The sequence below is a fragment of the Carassius gibelio genome, chromosome A2 (assembly GCF_023724105.1).
Source record: "Carassius gibelio isolate Cgi1373 ecotype wild population from Czech Republic chromosome A2, carGib1.2-hapl.c, whole genome shotgun sequence".
Lineage (NCBI taxonomy): Eukaryota > Metazoa > Chordata > Actinopteri > Cypriniformes > Cyprinidae > Carassius > Carassius gibelio.
This window is the reverse complement of record NC_068372.1, coordinates 26915491-26935772: the sequence shown is the minus strand read 5'-3', so window position 1 is coordinate 26935772 and position 20282 is coordinate 26915491. Positions and strand designations below refer to the sequence as shown.

General features: G+C 37.0%; 1 protein-coding gene and 1 non-coding gene across 2 annotated transcripts; one reads left to right on the top strand and one right to left on the bottom strand.

Annotated features, from left to right (window-relative positions):
• Window positions 1-682: 682 nt before the first annotated feature.
• Window positions 683-19052, bottom strand: LOC127935224 (fatty acid CoA ligase Acsl3). Its single transcript, XM_052532910.1, has 17 exons — window positions 18814-19052; window positions 13980-14203; window positions 13723-13873; window positions 12701-12901; window positions 11704-11881; window positions 10568-10677; window positions 10308-10446; window positions 9037-9187; window positions 7254-7377; window positions 7004-7075; window positions 6605-6744; window positions 6306-6478; window positions 5264-5342; window positions 4941-5128; window positions 4498-4612; window positions 4241-4398; window positions 683-3426 (listed from the first exon to the last, which is right to left on the bottom strand). The coding sequence occupies exons 3-17, from the start codon at window positions 13870-13872 to the stop codon at window positions 3269-3271; spliced, it is 2136 nt and encodes a 711-aa protein (XP_052388870.1). The 5' UTR covers window position 13873; window positions 13980-14203; window positions 18814-19052; the 3' UTR covers window positions 683-3268.
• Window positions 19053-19807: 755 nt separating this feature from the next.
• trnag-ccc (transfer RNA glycine (anticodon CCC)) lies at window positions 19808-19878 on the top strand. The gene has a single exon. It is a non-coding gene; the product is annotated as a tRNA-Gly (tRNA).
• The last annotated feature ends 404 nt before the right edge of the window (window positions 19879-20282 follow it).

The window sequence follows — 20282 nt, the reverse complement described above, 5'->3', positions numbered from 1 at the left end:
TGTTAACTTTAACACTAGAATATGGCAAATCTCAGTAAATATTGCTTATACATATATTTTTATATCTTTTTTTTAAGGGCTAGTCTTCCGAGTTGTAATAAGAGACATTGAAGCATATTATTATATTAAAATAATAATAATTATTTGACATTTCAAAGTAAATTGGATCAATTTAGATTTTTTTTATGTTAACTTTAACTCTAGAATATGGCTAATCTTCGGTAATATTACTTGTAAAAATGTTTACTTAAAAAATAAAATAAAAAATACAAATTGACGTCATCAAAGGCTAGTCTTCCAAGTTGTAAAAAGGAACATTCACGCGCATTATTATACAAAAATAATAATTAATATTATTTGACATTACAATGCTAAAGGTACAGTAGACTTCAGTGTGATTCTCTCAAGGGTAAATTATCGGATGCTGACATCTACTGGTGAATAACAGTTATGAGATCCACCTTAATATTAAACTAAATATTACATTGAAATACTTCGTAATTCTCTCAATTAATTATACACAACTTCAGATAGATACAATTATTTTAAATCATAAATATGACCTTTGATCACTATTATGAAATTGAAAACCCTTAGAAATTCCCTTATTTTATCCAAAGCAGAAGATTACAGAACTTTTTCTGAAAATAAAGGCACAAGTAAATACTCAAAAATGTACGCCTTGTAATTCACAAAACTTTATTCCTTATAACATGGTTCCAAGGCCAGATTACAAATAAATAAAGGAGTTGTTTGCTTTTACCGGCTTTTCGTAAGACAGCAACCACTCACACAATAGGAGAAAATACCCCAAACCTCGTCAGTAAGAAAGATAAAACATATTTAATGGAGATATTACAAATGTACATCTACTAAAAGCAACTACCTTTATGAATTTCTTACATAAGAGTCATATTTACAGAGCGGGTGACAGAAGGAGAGAGAATTCATCCACCAAACATCCTCTTTGTGTGTCTAGATAGCTCAGTAGGCTTGTGTTGTAGCCATTAAACATCAAGGACATCAAGAACGTAAAGAAGGATACGGTTAAACACAGACTTGTTGACGGCATAAGCGTTCCACAGCCGAACACTGTGATTAAATTCAGTTAACTGTTGCCAAGGACATGACTGACAGGTGAATACCTCAATCAGATTACAGTTAGGCTCAGAAAATCGAAAAGAAGGTGGAGCTCTCTCTAGACTAACAGCTGATTGGCCAGATGCTTGAAGCTGGAACAAATGACATGGCAGCATGTAAATGAAGCACAATCAAGGTGAGCAGTTCAGCAGCTCTGAGGGGGGATGTGTCACTCCCTGAATTCGAAGACAGAAATAAATGAACAGAAGTACAATTTCCTATAAACCACTTTTAATTTCCACTGTGTAAAAAAAGGCAATCGATATTCTCCATTGAGCACAAGAAAGGCAGACTTGTCTAGTTTAGGAACACCATTTGCCTTCAGTTCCTTTTAGGACAAACAAAAACTATAATAAAACACAAACAAAGTACTTTCAGCAAAGATCATCACGTTGTGACGGCAAAGCTGGAGTGTTTTTAGAACCAAAGATTAATCTAAAGCAATCGAGAAAACATAAAACAAATCTTCTGACCTTTTCATCTAGAAAATGTTGTGCTAAAAACCCTACATTTTTTCCATATAAATAATGTACGGATTTAGAAACCTTTGCCCCGTTTTTGCAAATGCCACATTTATCAATGTCAGCGATACAACATGTTCTTATCCGAAGCTTATTTGTTTGGTTTACATCTCCTGAATCATGCAAAGTCAAATGTGAATCATAATGCATCAGTTGTCGAATGATGGAAGTGATCTGCACAGTCGAAAGCAGAATAAATGTGTCTCTTCTGTTACATTGAAGAGGCTGGAGACATTCATGCTCTTGAAACTGGACTGTGCATTTCATTTGTTGGATCTCAGAATACACAAGTCTATTGCACATTCAAATTCATAATCTTCCTCTTTGTTAAAGTCACTAATAATTTCATACAATGACAATATCACAATATAATTAAAAAGAAACAAATAGGTACCCAAACTACTCCACGGCAACACTTTCTCCCTTGCAAAACATCCACGTAACACAAAGGAATATGTTTAAAGGCTTTACAAATTCAGACAAAAACAGAGTTCAAAGAAATATACGCTGTAAATATGGAGCAATACATCCCATGTGATTCTTCGGCAAACCCTGTAGCTGTGAGTAAAGGAATGTGGGAAAGCAGAGAGGAACGAGGAGTGAATCTTTCAGATGCAGACCTGACGCCAACTCCCTGACATAGAAATGCACAATTTGGAGCATGTCTGGATTATTGTTAAAGTCACCCTGACAAAAAAAAAAAAAAAAAAAAAAAAAAAAAACACTTTCTGCAACCTCAGTATAAGCTTTCTGTAGTATTAGAGCATGTCTCTGACTTAAGACTGCTATCCAAAACAGCTTTTGTTACATCAGAACCGATATCCGGTGTAATACTGGTCTCTGCTGGTCTGGATTGTTAGGTTTCTTTCAAGGTACACGGTCCTCAGTGTGCACTAGTACCTAAAATACATTGTTCATTTCACTCAGGGAAACAGTAACAGCCTTTGGATAAACAACAGGTAAACAACAGAAGTTCAAAGTAACAAAATGTCAAGTACCAAAGTTCCAGAAAAAGTAACATTGTAACAGATACAGTTAAGAGAAGCTTTCAATTTAGATCCAAATCTTGAAGCGGTTTCAAACCAAAACAAGTCTTTGAAAAAAAAAAAAGAAGAACAACAAAACTAACAAAAAAAGAGCAACAAAAAATACAGCCAAATTACAAAACGTTTCCCTGCATAGACTCTTGATGAGATTTCAGATCAGATCAAGCGCATCCGCCTGCTGAACAATGTGGGGGTGGGGTGAGGGGGGCGTGTCTATCCAAGAGAGCCAATCAGAGAGAAGCAAGTGGGTGGGGTCCAAAAGTGTCACAGTCTGTAGGTTGTGTCGTCTGTCTTTTAGTACTCACTCATGAATCGTATGAGAGAAAAAAGTGCGTTATTTAGTGCCTACCATAGCAGGTCGCTCTGTTCCCTCTCATCAATCCATAACTGAATGAAGATTCAAGTGTGTCCCTATTTGGATTGCAAAGCATCACAGGGAGCAGGAAGGCAGAGGATTGTGGGGCGTTTTTTTCATATATAGGCATTGTGGTATATGGTGTGTCCTAAACCCCCCTCCCTCCCCCACCACCACCACCACCACACAACACCACCTGGCTTCATTCACTTGCCGCCGTACATCCTCTCGATATCGTCCTGATAGTGTGTTTTTAGTTCCTTGCGTTTGAGTTTGAAGGCATCAGTAACCAGGCCTGTCTCAGGCGTCCAGGGTTCGGCACTCAGACGGATTTTCTTTGGGATCTCAAAGCGCTCCAGTTTACCTGTGAATCAGAACGGAAATTTGATTTAACATTCAGAGCCTTATGGTTTTGGGAACTTTAGCTCGCTAAGCTACATGTACACACACACACACGCACGCACGCACGCACGCACGCACGCACGCACGCACGCACGCATTAAGTTAATTAATTTTTACTGGTCCCATATCTGTGAATTGAACTGCCTAAACAAGCCAATTCATCGAAAATAAATTAGACTTCCCAACAATACTGGAGAAAGAGAGGAATACAGTAAAATACAGTAAAAACTGTAAAAGTGAAATATTATTACAATTTAAAATGACAATTTTCTATTGTAATATATTTTAAAGTGTAAATTGTTCCTGCGATGCAAAGCTGAATTTTCAGCATCATTACTCCAGTCTTCAGCATCACATGATCCTTCAGGAGTAATTCTAAGATGTTGATTTGCTGCTCAAGAAACATTTCTGATTATTATCAGTGTTGAAAACAGTTGTTTTATATAGTATGTTTTGTGGAAAACATGAATCCTGTAATTTCAAAATTACAGGATTTATTTGAAATCGAAATATGCTGCTATCACCCTTGATCAATTTAATGCATTCTTGCTGAATAAAAGTAATTTTTTCCAAAATTATAGTTATTCTTAGATTTATATGGCAAGATATATTGTAAAAATCTACATAAAATATGTAAAAATGGTGATACAGTGAACAAGTTTGACGTTGGCATTGCAATTCAGAAATCTTCCCATCAATCCATTTCAGCATCCATCAAAAAGCTGTGGCCAAATATAAAAACCAAAACAGAGACAACTGTTATTCTGTTGACAGACCTGTTATAGCCGCCTCTGTGATGATACGTAGAACCTCTTTCTCCATCTCTGCATGGTTGCAGATCTCTTCCCATGATCCTCTGATGCCCTTACGCTCAGCAAGGGCAGTTAACTGTTTCTGATTGGGCACCACAAACCCAATTACGTAAGACTCCTCACTGTGTAAAGAGAAGGAAAGATTTATACATCTCATCTATAGCACAATACATCATTTATGAGTGCATGTTTCTTGTGTGGCCATGTGTATTTTCACTCACCTGTTGGCATAAGCACAGATGTTGTCAATGAGCGAGCAGTTTTTGAGCACAGCCTCCACTTTGCCTAAAGACACATATTCACCAGCTTGCAACTTCACCAGGTCCTTCTTACGATCTACACACACATGCCACAACCAGTTAGAGAAACATAGGTAGAAATTACTATGATAACTCTTAAAGGAATAGTTCACCCAAAACTGACAATCGTGTCATCATTTAAACACCATCAAGTAGTCCCACACCTGTACGTAACAACTGATGGCAGCCATTGACTTCCACATTATGGTCAACTTTTTGGTTCAAAATTTCTTCTTCTTTGTTCAACAGAAGAAACAAACTCATACCGGTTTGGAACAAATGGAGGGTGCTTAAATGACGACAGAATTTTCATTTTGGGGGGGAACTATCATTTTAAATAGCTCTGATATTTTGTCTCTCCACACCGATAATCTTGAGGCAGCCATCAGGGTGAAATTCTCCGATGTCTCCGGTGCAGAACCAGCGCTGACCGTTCACATCCACAAAGAAATCCTCTCGGTTCTTCTGCTCATTTTTATAGTAACCCATAGTAACGTTGGGACCACCAATCAGAATCTCTCCTCGTGGGTTTGGTTTATCTTTGCTGAAATAGCTACCTATGGCCAAAAAAAAATAAAGAACATTATTTAATAATATTTCAATTATCATCATACTTTAATTCTGAAAAAGAAAAACCAACAGCAGCCAATGAACATCAACATAAGTGTTGATGGTAGAAAAGCCAAACTCGCCTTCCTCCCAGTCCTTCAGCATGAACTCAGAACACACCAGAGGAGCTCCAACACGTCCAGTGCTGTAATCAGCCACTAGACAAACACACACAGTATAAGCACTGATTTCATATAATAATCACAAGGTCCCCATACCTGTTGACTCATATATTCCCATAACTTTTGCCTAGTCGTTAATGATTGCTAGATTTAAAAAAAAAAAAAAAAAAAAAAAAGCAAATTTCTAGCCAAGGAAATATTTCAGAGCAGAACATTATGACATATGTAAAAAAAAAATATTAAATGTAATAAATTATTTTAAACTAATTAAATTAGAATAAACACCTTCAAGTTGAAGTACTGACTTAACTACTTTCCTGTAACATACTGCACTTTTGAAAGTGAAAGTGAAAGTCACATTATTCCATTATTTATATACTACTATAGGTTTTTATTAATAGCTTGAATTGCATTTAATTTTTTCTGTTCTTTAAATGTTCTTGTTGAATCAATATGTCTGTTTGGCTTTTTAGTTTTAGTACTATTATTACTAATTGATTTATATTAAAATATTTATATATTTAAAATATTTTATATGTTATATTTCCAGTGTTATTTCAATTACTGAAAAAATAGTTTTAATTTTATTTTACAATAAAAACACCTGTCTTGTAAAATAACGGACACTGTTAAATACTTACAATTTTAATAAAACCTTTTCTGTTTCAATATATTTTCAAATAGTTTCCTGTGACCCAAAGCTGAATTTTCAACAGCCATAACTCCAGTCTTCAGTGTCACATGATCGTCAGAAATCATTCTTGTGGAAAATAGTTGTGCTGCTTTTAATGTTTTTCATTTCTTAAACTAAACAAAAGCACCTTTAAAGACAGGTGTACATTATCATAAAGTCAAATGTTCATTTAATATTCAGTCATAAAATGAAGCACTGCTAATAAAACAACTAAAAATCCAAGAATAGACTGAATCATTTTACTTTAGTTTTACTTTATAATAAAAACGCTGGACCTAGTTTCACTCAGTGAATCTCAGGCTTACAATCGCTGATGGTCCCGGCTCCGCAGGTCTCGGTGAGGCCATAGCCCTGTCCCACAGGACAGCAGAAGCAGATATTCATAAAACGCTGAGTAGCTGCAGATAAAGGAGCTCCGCCAGACAACAGCACACGCATGTTACCACCCAGCAACGAGCGAACCTTCCTGAACACAAGCCTGCAGAACAAGATGAGATTTTACATTCTAATTATAACAGAGAAAACAGAACGGCTCCCGGACAACCCCAGTGAGTTTTAGATGAAATCATTTTGCTAATGTGCTAATAAGCAGCATTCAGTATACCTGTCACAGAGCGGCGTGTTGTATCCTTTGGAGATCTGCTCCATCTTGTAGTTGTATGCCAGAACAAAGAGAGTTTTCTGCACACTGCTCATCTCTTCAACTTTAGTCATCACATTCTTATAGATACGGTCCATAATCTCCTAAACATGGACATAATGAGAGAGAAATACTTCACATCGATCTGTAGGTGCATCTAAAAAAATAAAGTCAAATTCATCACAATTAAAAGAACTAAAAACTTAAACTACTTCAGTCTGTGTGCATTGATTTTATTTAATACACAAGTTTCACAATTTGAGTTGAATTACTGAATTAAATGAACTTTTCCACGACATTCTAATTTATTGTGATGCAACTGTATATGTAACTGTGTGTTTGTGTGAACGTGAGGTTTCTTACAGGTACGGCTGCCATCAGTGTTGGTCTGAGCATACTGGTGTCTCCTTTGCTGCCCTTTTTAATTTTAGATGACTGTGGGAGAAAGGACAAAATATTGGGAGATCTTTTTCTCTTCAAGATACAGAGCTGTGTTATCATTGTCTGTAGTCATGATAAAAATGCTTTGGCAATCTGAAGTACTGAGAGATTGTAAAGGGCTTGACAGGGTAATGACGCCACAATAGCATGACTCATGTGTGTGTGTTTGTACCTGGTCGGCAAGAGTCTGAGGTGACGAATATCCAATCCGGCAGCCATGTGACACACACACCAGCTCAGCGCTGAGCTCCAGGACATGAGCAAGAGGCAGGTACCCAATGTAGGTGTCATTCTCACTGCCACGATAAACAGAAAGAGTACTAACAGAAAATCCTTTATCAACATCTAAACTAACATTTCAGACGATTTGGCAGGCCAGTGTTCTGTCACGCAGAAAACATCAAAATGTTTGTCATTATAACTTACTTTAATAAGTCATTAACAAAACCTACATGAACTTTGATTTCAGTATGATCAAAAGTGGTTCAACGTTTCATGAGAATTTAGAAATTTAAATGAACAGAAGGAGTCAAACGTTTGGCGATGTTCATTTTGTTTAGAAATGTTTATGTTACCAAGGCTCCAATTATTTGATCAAAAATACAGTAAAAACAATGATATTATGAAATATTATTACAAATGTTAAAAAATTGTTTTCTATTTTGTTATATTTTAAAATAGAATTTGTTCCTGTGATGCAAAGCTGAATTTTCAGCATCATTTCTCAAGTCTTTAGTGTCACATGATCCTTCAGAAATCATTCTAATATGCTGATTTCTTCTTATTATCAATGTTGAAAACAATTGTGCTGCTTAATAATTTTGTTATTTCTTTCAACAAACAAACAACCTCAAACAGGTTTGCTTCCTAGGTAACTTATTTTATAGAAGCACATTTCCGCCACTGAATAAAGGTAAAAGTAATTGCGAATTTTAATCTGACAATCCTGACTTTTTTCTCGCAATTGTATAATACAAACTTTCAGAGTTTTTCTCAGAATTGTGAGATATAAACTCGCAGTTATGACTTTTTTTTTTCAGAATTGCATGATATAAATTCAGTTTTGAGTTATAAAGTCAGTATAGCATGATATAAAATCGATTCAAGATTTAAATGGGCAATTCTGAGAAGGTCAAAATTATATAAACAGACAATTCTTTTTTTTCCTCAGAATTGCACTTTTTTATCTTGCAATTGTGACTTTTTTCCCCTCATAGTTGCGAATTTATATCTAATAATGTTGACTACAACTTGCAATTGTGAGTTTATACATCAGAGTTTATAAATTTATAATTCAGAATTGCAAGATAAAAAGTCAAAATTGATAAAGTTGCAATTACCTTTTTTAAAAAGCAGAAACTGGCTTCCATATATGATTAACCTTTCCATTTATGTATGGTTTGTTGGGATCAGAAAACATTTGGCCGAGATATAACTATTTGAAAATCTAGAATCGGAGGGTGCAAAAAAATTCAAAATATTGAGAAATTTGCCTTTGAAATTGTCCAGATGAAGTCCTTAGCAATGCATTTTACTAATCAAAAAATTAACATTTGATATATTTATGGTAGGAAATGTACAAAATATCTTTATGGAATATGGTCTTTACTTAATAACCCAATGATTTTGGCATAAAAAGAAAAATCTATAATTCTGACCCTTAAAATTTATTTTTGGCTATTGCTACAAATATATCCCAGCGACTTAATATATCCCAGTTTTGTCCTCCAGGGTCACATATTGCCATGACCAGCGTTCTGCTTTAAAACCTTAATTAGTAGGACATGCTAATTTATTATTCAGTACTGCCAATAAAAAAAATGATGAATGGAAATTAGGTATTTAACAATTAAAATCCGTGGCTATACAGAATCATGCTGGAAAATATGAAAAAGAGAGACAGATCGAGTGACGGAGAGACAGTGAGACAGGAGCGTGTGTCAAGAGAAACTCACTTCAGGTTAGGAATGCGTTCAGCCATGCCGGTGATGCCAGCGATGATGTTGCTATGGGAGATCATGACTCCTTTAGGAATGCCTGTAGAGCCGCTGGTGTACATGATCACTGCGATGTCAGTCGGGACAGGCTGTCTGCGGGACACCATTACTGTACACAGAGAAGCACACGTTCACAGCCCTTCGTCAGGGGCAGGCACCCATGCTTTTGTGTCGTTCCAAACAGAATTGCTCTAAAAGAACTACTTTGAAGGAGGAAAAACTAACTTTTTTTTTAATAGAAAACTTTGCTGCCAAGATTTTTTGCATTGCGTTAACCTTTCAGTCCAAAAAAAATGTCAGACATCTGCCCAGGCTAATGTGAATGTGCTCTAGTCTAATAAACAGAAAGCTGTGAAATCCTTCATCTTGAATGATCAAAAACATTAAAAAAAACTTTAAAATCACTGAATCATATTTAACCTAATATTAATATTAACAATTAATATTTAAGTCAACTATACATTTTTATTTTTATTTATATAAATATATGTTCACCAAGGCTGCGTTTATTCAATCAAAAATAACAGTTAAAAACTGCAATACTGTGAAATGTTATTCAAATTTGAAGTAACCGTTTATTATTTTAATATTTTAAAATGTAATATAAATTTAAGCAATTTTTTGTCATGTCACATTATCCTTCAGAAATCATTCTAATATGAAACTTTTCTTATTATTACCAATGTTGAAAACAGTTGTGCTGCTTAATATTTTTGAGGAAACATTTTTTTTTTCATTCATCCCGCTGTCTCAAATGTGTGAGCGCTAGACGGGCAACACATAAAAGGTCTAATTCTCCGGAGAAATGTCTAACGTCTTTTTGAACAGAGAAAACCTGCTCTAATAGTGATAGCATCTCCCTCTCGTATCTCCAGAGGGCTTTTCTAAACACTTGCTCTAATCTGACACAAAGGCTGTGCGTGTAGGCTCTCAACATGCCCTCAAAACTCTTCTTTTCATCTGACAGGAAGATCCCGCTGTCGTTCTTTCCCAACAAACTGTGTTTACATCTCTTTCGGTCCTTATTGTGTTAGTACCCTTCAAAACATAACAAAAGATGCTGTTTTTATCGTCGACAAGCCAGAGCCTGTCTGTTTTGGGAAACCCGAGACTATGTTTGGAATGTTTGGTAAATGCTAAAAACTAAAAGTAGTATGTGAAATCATATGCAAATATGACAGTATGCATGTAAACATTTCAAATAAAGCAGCATGCCACTTTAGACTTACTATTTTCAGGTTTGGCTCCCAGTTCTTGCACAGCAGCCATGTTGTGTACCAGGATGCCTCTGGGTAGATCAGGCAAACTCTTTGGCTTCTTATCAACCACTATAATGTGCTTGAGTCTGGGCACATCCATCAGAATGGCCTGAGAGAGAGAGAGACAGAGAGAGAGCAAATGATTCAGAGCATGTGTGACAGCAGCTCTTGATCGCGGATGGCCCTCTGGCGTCTTGTGAGTCTTATATATAGCGTGTGTGGAGTTTCACCTTGAGGCGGCTCTGCAGCAGGTCTTTGCTGGTGATGATGTGTGTAACCTCAGTCTCATTTAGACCATGAGCTATAGCTGCTCCTCCCAGTGTAGAGTATAGAGTCACCACTGAGACCAAGAGAAAGAAAATCAGTTAGAATTTGATTTAGAACTCTGCCGTTAAATATAAAAGAGTGACAGAGAGAGAAAGAGGCCACACACAAATGTTCATATTTCTACATAAGACAGTATTCATATAATGAACAACAGTACGAAAATACTTGTGATTTAAACGAAAAAAATCAATAAAAATAGTACTATTTCAATTAAATTGTACTGTAAAATAAAGTAGGGGATAGAATAATAAATACAATAATTTATAATATTAATATATTATTTCGTTTGAATGTTAAAACCTAAACAAATCAATAAACAATTACTCTTTCAATAAAATGTAACTGTAAAATAAAAAGCTGAGTATTTCAAAATAACATCAAGAAACCCCAAATTCTTTAAATAATGATAATAATAATACATTATTATTATTATAGCAATATAAAACATATCAATAAAATATATTGCTATTTCTTTAAATTTGCACTGTAAAATAATTCAATCATAATTCAATAATAATAAATAAGTTTTTAAATGTTAAAATTCAGATAAAATAAATTACAAATTCAGTCAAATTGTATTGCAAAATAAAAAGCCAAGTTTTTGATTATAACTAAAATAATCACTTTAATTTCCTTAACAGTAAAATGACTGTTATTAATCTTCTCTTCTGTAATTCCCAACAGGGTAATATCAGACTAAAAAAGCATGCACAGACGGACAGTAAAAAAAACAAAACAAAAAAAACAATCCTGATAGCTTTGATGTACTATATTCATCTTTTAAATTATAGATACACATCATAGTGCATCTATGATTTGAGATGCACTAATTCAACGTGAACTGTGATGAAACCAGAGCCTGTGTGAATCAGGTTTCCTGCAGTATGCATGTGTGTGTGCTTGAATGGTGAAAAACAGTGTTGTGGTCTTTCATCTAGTACTACAGTTGCTAGTAGTGCTGCTATTTTTGGCCTGGCATTTTCTCCTAGTCAGCATAATGCAGCAAACAATACTCTGTGTTTGTGATTTAATTGCTCACAGGGGAAGTTGTACATGAAGCAAGCCTGCGCCGCTATGATCCACTCTGCACGAGTCTCGCAGAAAATGGCGATGTTACAAAGAGGCTTCTGGCCCAGTGCAGCCAACCCGCTACCAAACCTCTGAGACAGATGGAAAGTGTCTTCATACGACAGCCAGTTATAATCGCCCAGAATCACCTAGAGAGAGAGAGACAGAGGCAGAGCTGCATTGTATTAAAATTCCTAGCAGCTTTCACAGCAGCATGTGACTTCTTTTTAGATTCACGTAAACAGCTCTGTACAACAACAGGCCAGAGATAAAAACAGTTTTTAGAGAGAGACGGCCACTGAACTTCCAAGAAAGTTCAAGAGAGTTTGAGCGAGTTCTTTCTGGATCTGGACCAGAATTCAGAACCCTGAAAAAAAAATAAAGCTCCTTTCACTCAGTGTGAGCAGGACAACATCCGCCTAGTCCTCGATTCAGATTCTCATCCAGACACATGGTTTAGGTGCAGGGAGGGTGTTCTTACTGCATGATATATATATAAGCAGCACAGCAGTTTACATGCTCACTGTCATCAAATTACAAATATTAATTCTGCTGTTTAAAACAAATAAAGAAACTGTGAAGGAGAATGGTTGTTATGTGCAAACAGTGGGAAATTATATATATGTGCAGTGTGCACAAAAAAATCTATTCCGATCTGAAACTTGTGACACGCACTTCAACTAAAACACTTTATTTAGCGTTCATGTAGCGTTCAGATTCATCAATCGGAACAAAATCAAAACAAAAATTGTGCATGTCACATGCCACTGACAGCTTGCTCTTTTATGTAATTTAAGAAGAAAGCATCTTGACATTGTGCTGATGGTAACATCATAAAATAGCAACTAATGTGGATATACTGCAATTTGAATATGCTTTTAGATTTGCAGACTGGATTCAATAAATCAGAATCACCAAAGCCCTTGAGAGTATGTGACTATACGAGTCCGTGTGTGTGTCTCTCTCACCTTTTTAAAGACCTTGCCGTTAGGCTGCATCTCATCCTCCTCGCTCAGCACCTCTCTAGTGCCGAGGCAGTCTCTTTGAGGGAAGTGTACTACAGCGTATTCAAATACTTTATCTAAAGTATCCACACCCTCATGCAGCAGGGACACCAACTTCTGCTGGCTGTTCACAGCCCGGTACGAACCTGCCGGATTCCCGCTTATCTGACAGGACAGAAGATCAAAATGAGGTCATGGGGAAAGATCTGGACATGTGTGACACTATTCACTATTGCAAGATGGGGAAAAAGTCCAAATCCAAACATGCTTGTGACCTGATTTATCACATTTGTTTCTCTCAATCATTTTTTTAACCAGCAATTTTATTGAGTGATGTTGATCACTAATGAAAGTGACTCAAATCCATGATAATCTCAGTTGAATTATCGTCTTTGTATGTATTATGTGTTGAGGTACGCTACTGTTCAAAGTGAGGGGTCAGTTAAAACATTTTTACAATTGAAATATTAATCAGGTTTCCCACTCTTTCACGAACACCAGGGTCAAGGACTTTTTAAAGCACCATTTATTTTATTTCAAGCACCTCTCAGATTCACACTCCATCATTTGTAGCGTCATGAAAGACCTCTAACAGTACTTTCACTTACACTTAACATTTACAATACAAATTTCAGAGTAATGAGGTTTTGAATGAGTACGGTTCATAAATTTAGACCATTTTGAGCAGTTGTGTTCAAAGGGATTTCATTCAGTCCACTGAAGTCAATGGAGTTCACTCTGGTAATGTTCACGTACAATTTCTCAAATATTCATAAAAATATATATTCTTGGTTCAAACTGGTTTTTGCTGTAATTCTTGTAAATTGTGACATTGAAGACTGGAGTAATGATGCTGAAAATTTAGCTTTGCATCACAGAAAGAAAATACATTTTAAAACCTATTACAATAGAAAACAGTTTTTTAAAATTGTAATATTTCACAATATTTATTCTTATCAATCTATTACTCCTACTGTTGTACTCACCGAGCGTGCTTTGACCCGTTTAGCACGGGCCTGCCTCTCACTGGCTCCGGTGAGCAGGTACCAGGGCAGGAACGTGATGACGGAATAAACCCAGACCACCGATCGAAAGAGCTGCAGCAGGAGAGGAGACATATCCTCCTTCAACTTCATCCTAAAAGAGGAACGAGAGATCGGAGGATGAGCAAATAAGAGAAGACTGTGATTTACCGGCCTCAGAACCACACTAGCTTTAGCTTGGATTATTGTCCTCCACTCACTTTGTGCTGTTCTTTACGTTCCTCCAAGTATGTGATAGTATTCCTCTTCGTACTGAGTTCTTCTGCGTTCTTGAAGTGTTTAGAGATGGTACTTGTAGGCTGTACTACTGCCTTTTGTCAAACGTGCTGGCTAAGAGGCCAACTTCCTGTTCCATTTCTTTTTCCACTCTTGCTTCCTGCTCTGATGGTGTGCAAAGCCTCTTGGGAATAAGGATGCGCTTTCCCTGTGGGGGAATACAAGCAGCAAAGAGTGTTCACGCCATTCACAGTGCTTCATGGGAGTGAGAGGGCGCTAAGAGTTCTTTGGTGCGATTTGCGAATTTCAGTTCCCTCATCGGTGGAACATTTTTGCAGAATCATGGGTAATGTAGTTTTTAACAGTAATTTAGTTGTTAAAACAGTTTAAATAACACGGGCCAATTTAGGAAATTATGTTATCTAGACTCAAACTTATGCAACCCATATAAGCATGTGTGTTAACCACTATGTCACGGCTCTGACAGGGTCAATGTGATTTAACTGGGCATGGCTGGCAGACAGTGAACGCGTGAGCTCAGAAGACAAACAAGACAGGCTTTGTCACTCTGGAAGGATGAATCTCACACTTAAACAGTGTTCTGTTTGAGAGGAGGATGTGCTTATGAATGCATGTGTGTGTTGAGGGGAGAGATGGGGGGCGGACCAGCAGATCCAGAACATGAAATACAAACAGAGATATTTGGCCAATTTCTGAAATCCCCAAATAAAGACTGATCTGATATACTTGTAGCCAATATGATAGAATAAGCAGTGTTGAACTTAAAAATTATGTTCGAAATGGGTCAATAATTCTCAAGTGCAACCCCCCTAAACCCCTCTGGGAAGATGCACGCTTTACAGACAAACACAGCACTCTTGTACAAGAAAAAGCAAAGGAAACAAACAAGCTCTTTCCTATTTTCTTGCGGGGAAAAATACAAGCTGCAGACTTTTTATTTCTTTGGAGGAAGATCAAAATGAAAATCCAGGATATACAGGTTCTCAAATATCATCATCTACTCTGCAGAAACCTGCTCACCTTGAAGCTGCAGTTGTAGACTCCATCACAACAGAGGTTCAGAGGCAGTAACCCTAACTTCTAAAAATCAGGGTGGCCCATAAAATGCCAACATATGATATAGAATACAACTTAATGATAGCAAATGAGACCCTGAAATGATAACATTAATATTTTAAAGAACATTTCATCAAGAGTCAACTATGGGGTTTTGAAAAAAAAGAGTTCAAAAGAAGTTATTGTGAAAACTGTTGGGAACCAATCAAGATTTGAGCCCATTGACTTCTATTGTATTGTAATTGTTCACATTTCTCAAATCATCTTCTTTTATGTTACACAGAAGAAAAGTCTAATGGTCAACCGATATATTGCCAAGGCTGATATATTGGCCAATATTTGCCATTTTTCACAAATCGGCATTGGCCGATAAGTCTTTCTGCTTGGCCGATGAGTTAGAGGCGGGACTTCTACATTGATGGCGCTGAGAGCGGCAGTGCATCAGTAATCACACTCTCCCTCTTGTTCGTCGTCGTTGTTAACAGTTCTGTCTAATATGGATAGAAGTCTGTCTAATAATCCGATTGAACGGTTAAACAAAGGAATTAATGTATACAGAAAGTATTAGAACGATTGCTTTTATATTAGGCATATTACTAAAAGAAAGGCAAACACTATAATACTTTCTCATCTGCTGTAAGCATTAAGCAAATATGCATTTATATAATTTAAACAAATCTTTGAATGACTAATGGACATTTCATTTCACAAACCTTGCAAACTTAGTCGAATCCAGCTGTGAGATCCTGTCAAGTGTATCCAGCATGATTGTGTGAAAAATACTGTCCTCTAAAGTATTAGCATGTTTCTTTTACACATTTATTTTTAAATTAATTGTCAAATGATTTCAAATTTCCTGAATATTAATAATAATATATATATTTTTTAAATCATATCGGCTTTATATCGGCCCCTCTGCTTTCCAAGATATCGGCATCAGCTGTCAAAAAACACATATCGGTCGACCACTAGAAAAGTCAAAGGTTTCCAACAACATGAGGGTGAGTAAATGATTTTTCTTACTAATCTTACTGAAATTCCAATATTGCAACAGGAGGAAATGGACTTTTTAAACTACAGAATGTTGCTGTGATAAACATCATATGGTAAAGCCATTGGCCTCAAGCTGTTTGAAAGGGCTGAGTATGGAGCAGCAATAACGGATACCACATTCCCTGACTCCCAAGAAATCCCAGACATATTCGCCTGGAGACCAGTTGCATATGGACGTGAAAACCATTTCCGGCCAGAGGAATGTCACAGACTAAAGAGACGTGTATTATGAAGACATGACTCTAACGTTCACAACTCTCTCCCTTTTCCACACGGACCATTTATAGAAACTAAGCTGCAAAAACTAGGTCGTTCAGAAATCAGTTATGTCATAACCATTAGCACATTAACATATGAGGGCTTTGACCCCTATGTAAAGGCCTAATCACTTATCAACAAATATTCTGATGGACAACCGTATGAAATATACGTTATGAGGTTTGTCAATCATAAAAAGTATCCATCTTATTTCCAACAGGAATACATTGGTTTAAAAATTATTTTAATATACACTACTGTTCAAAAGTTATCTTATCAATAAGATATTTTTAAATGTTTCTGAAAGAAGCTGTTCACCAAGGTTGCATTTATTTAATCAAAAATACTGTAACAACCGGTAATACTGTGAAATCTTGAATGAGGCACAGTTGGTAGTTATTAGATGGTCATGTGAGAAGCGGTCAGTCAAACTCAGGTATTAAATATCATCTCTCCTGAGCAACCGGATCCAAACTCACCTGCATTGTCTGCCACAACACAGAACTGAAAGAAAGAGTGTGTGTTGCTCAAGGGCACACTGCAAACAGATCACCTGCATTAATGTAATACCTGTAAATGTAATGCTTTAAAATCTAAAATGAATCATGCTTGCTTTATTCAACTTTATGAGTGGAAAAAAAGCCCACTGACTTACACAGAGAAATAATCAACCAGCCAGGACATGTTAGAAACTGCATAGCATAGTGCAAATAACCATTCAGGACACCTTCACTACCAAACAGCATCACCCTGGTGATCACTCAACAACAACCTAGCATTGTGATGTTGAGTTTTGCACGGGCAAGAACCAACATGTTTGTGTGTGAATAACTGAGCACACTAAAGGCTAGTGACAAATGTGTCCGCTTTAACACGGAGAGGAGGAACCGGTAAAGGGGGCTTGGTTGAGTAATTACTAACAACAGAGGCTTCAACTGAAAGCAATGGGTTCTTGGAAAGTGTTCTCTTCCCTTTTCCTCTTGTGATCAAACTCCCCCGCACATAAACGCAGACAACGGTTGCAGAAGTGAAGGAACAGGAATATCTTCAGGACACACCTACCAGGATTTCTAATCAGAGCCCCACCATTCATTACCCATAATCCCCTTTATACACCACTTGAGGAACAAGGGTGTGATCGTACCTGTTCGGCTGGTCCATCACCTCGTGCTCATGGTGTGAGAATGGAAGTCATTAGTCATGCACTTCTGTACCGGGACATTCATGAAGAAAGCAAATCAATTAACACTTAAGAACTGCTAAATGCTCGAACACTCACAATCTATGATGCTTCTTAAGTGTGTAAATCATGTTTCCAGTGGCGGTACAGTATAAACCATCACTGTGCACTCTACAAACCTGACGATCACACTGACATCTCTACTGTTTTCATGCTTGATGCATCTTTTCCTGCTTGCAATGTGTTTCTGAAATAAATGCCATTAAATATGCATCTTGCTTAATATCTTGCTTTCCACTGAGGGAAAGAAGCCTCCATTATTAAGCACCAGTGCGTTTTGGACTTCATTAGAATGTCCAGACACAGAAGAACACGGTTAAACATGTTTACACTAAGTGAAATAAAGATTTGATGTGCCTAAAAGAATACATAGAGGCTACTCTTAAAGAAATTACAATGATTGGTGTGTTTGACATAAATATGCTATGCATGTGGATGAAAAATGTCGGTAAATGTATTTTTTAATGCAGTGTTCCTTTAACATACATGCATAAATCTAGCCTGCTAAAGCCTTAACATAGAAAACCTTCTCATCATCATTCACTTTTAAGTTCAATTCCAGTCATCTACTGCCTAACCTGCATGGTCACCATTCGCAGACACTTATTCTTAGTGCTGGCCTTCAACTGATAGCACATAATCCACCAGGATTATCTCAAAGCATGTCAACCCACTATCTTCCATATCACCCAGAACAAACTGCACTCCCATGCCCCCAGCACACTCATTTGCGTCCTCATTCAAGCTAAACATCTTCTTCGTGGCAAAATATGCGCATCTGCCTTTCCATCGCACAAAGAATCTTAGCTGATGGGGTGTGAAATGTGAACGTAATGTTTGTTTATGTGAGACTGTGTGTTTAGTGTGCATGCAGGTGTATGGAGAATGAGAGAGGTGTATGATCATAGCTAAAAAGCACAAGCTATTTTGTATATGAATGCGCGTGTCATTGCAGGCTGGGAGCAGAAGAGGCCTGAGAGATGATCGGTATCAAGAGATTAATGCCATGTCATACATATCCTACATTCCTCCGTTTGTGAGGTGTCAGAGCATGCAAACCGTCTTCACACCGGAGTAAGTTAATAACAAGCACGATGCTTTGCTTTGCGCGTTTGTCTCTTTCACATGTAAATCAACGCTTTCCGCGCGCATCTGCACCACACGAGACCGAACAGACAATAAACACTCACCTTATTCTTCCAAGATGACGCCACTGATTCAGTTAGACCCACAACATCCTTTGTAAATGGTAAAATGTATTATAGAACAGCTTGATGAGGCAATACAGAGCGCTGATTGTTATTTTTTCTGGGTCGGTGTATACTGCGGTTACTGACTCGCGCCGGCCGTCGCTCTCAGCCCGGAAGTGATGGAAGCGTTGTCATGGCAGGGACCGGTTTCTCCGCGCTCCCATTGGCTGACGCCGGGTGGCGCGTGTTGAATGCTGGCGTGACATCACACCTGGGTTACCATCGGTCAATATCGATTTGGCTGATTTATTAGATTTTTATAAAATTACACTGATATTTGTTTTATGTATTTATATTTTTCGGACCACTGAGACCCTGTGAAGCAAATTGTAGCGGTAGAGGAAAATGGTGATGTGTAAGAATGGACAGCGTCATTGGTTCTTTTGTTGACTCGATGAGAGCAGCGCTGCAGCGCCCCGAACAGCTGGCAGGAGAAGTTCGAGTCATTTCGCGAGTTTATTCTTTCGAACAGTTCATTTCAAAGAACTGGTTCAAAAAAGCGATTCAGATATTCGTTGCATCACCACGATAACTGACACCCTAGCGTGGCGTGCTCTAAAAACGTTTTACTACTAAAATGTATTTATATTTCATGGGTGAATAATATATCGTTTTCTTCTCACCGGACGTGGCCGAAAGTTTAATGAATCAGTGAGTTGTTCACTAGGGGCTGACACATTTTCCAGACTGGATTTGTGTATCGGTTCGATCCACGATTGAAAATATCTGGTTTAGAAGAATGAGTCATTCATAAAAGCGATGTCGCTAAAGCCGATTCCTATTCTTCGGTTCTGTGAATATGAGGTTCAAATATTCCCTCATGTAAACTGAAAATGTAGTCTAAATAATATTACAAAGGTGTTAAAATTTGAATGGAAGGATGTGATTTCAGGTAACTTGGGAAGGATGTGATTTCTCCCAGTTTGTTACATAGGCGCCGCTGGTGTAGTGGTATCATGCAAGATTCCCATTCTTGCGACCCGGGTTCGATTCCCGGGCGGCGCACTGCTTTTTAAAATAGAGCAATTGACAAATTACATAGGAAATTATATAACAAAAAATTAAAAAACAATTCTGCTCAGTAGTTTATATGTGGATTGCATTAACGCAAACCGGCTGTGATGCATGAAATTAATTAAATTAATTTATAATACAACCCCCATGATACCATGTCTTGATTACCTGAAAGTCATAAAACCTTCATAATAATTTTAATTTTTTAATTTTAGTTGGTTTTAGATGGGAGTAGCCTCTAGTACATTACACCAAAAAATATGTCATGTCAATAAATAATATTTCATATCAGTTACTAAATGTTCATGCAGAATCAGAATTATAGTCAAAGTTCAACTTTTTTTTTTTAAATATGCAAAAACAAACAAACGACAATACTGTTGACAGTTGACATG

Bases quoted from the DNA above. Each gene is read 5' to 3' on its own strand.
- LOC127935224 (XM_052532910.1), bottom strand. From the start codon at position 13,872: ATGAAGTTGAAGGAGGATATGTCTCCTCTCCTGCTGCAGCTCTTTCGA. The intron at 9,188-10,307 runs GTAAGTCTAAAG...CTCTGTGTACAG, and splicing joins GGGAGCCAAACCTGAAAATA to TAATGGTGTCCCGCAGACAG. The intron at 5,129-5,263 runs GTTTGGCTTTTC...GGCCATAGGTAG, and splicing joins AAGGACTGGGAGGAAGGCGA to CTATTTCAGCAAAGATAAAC.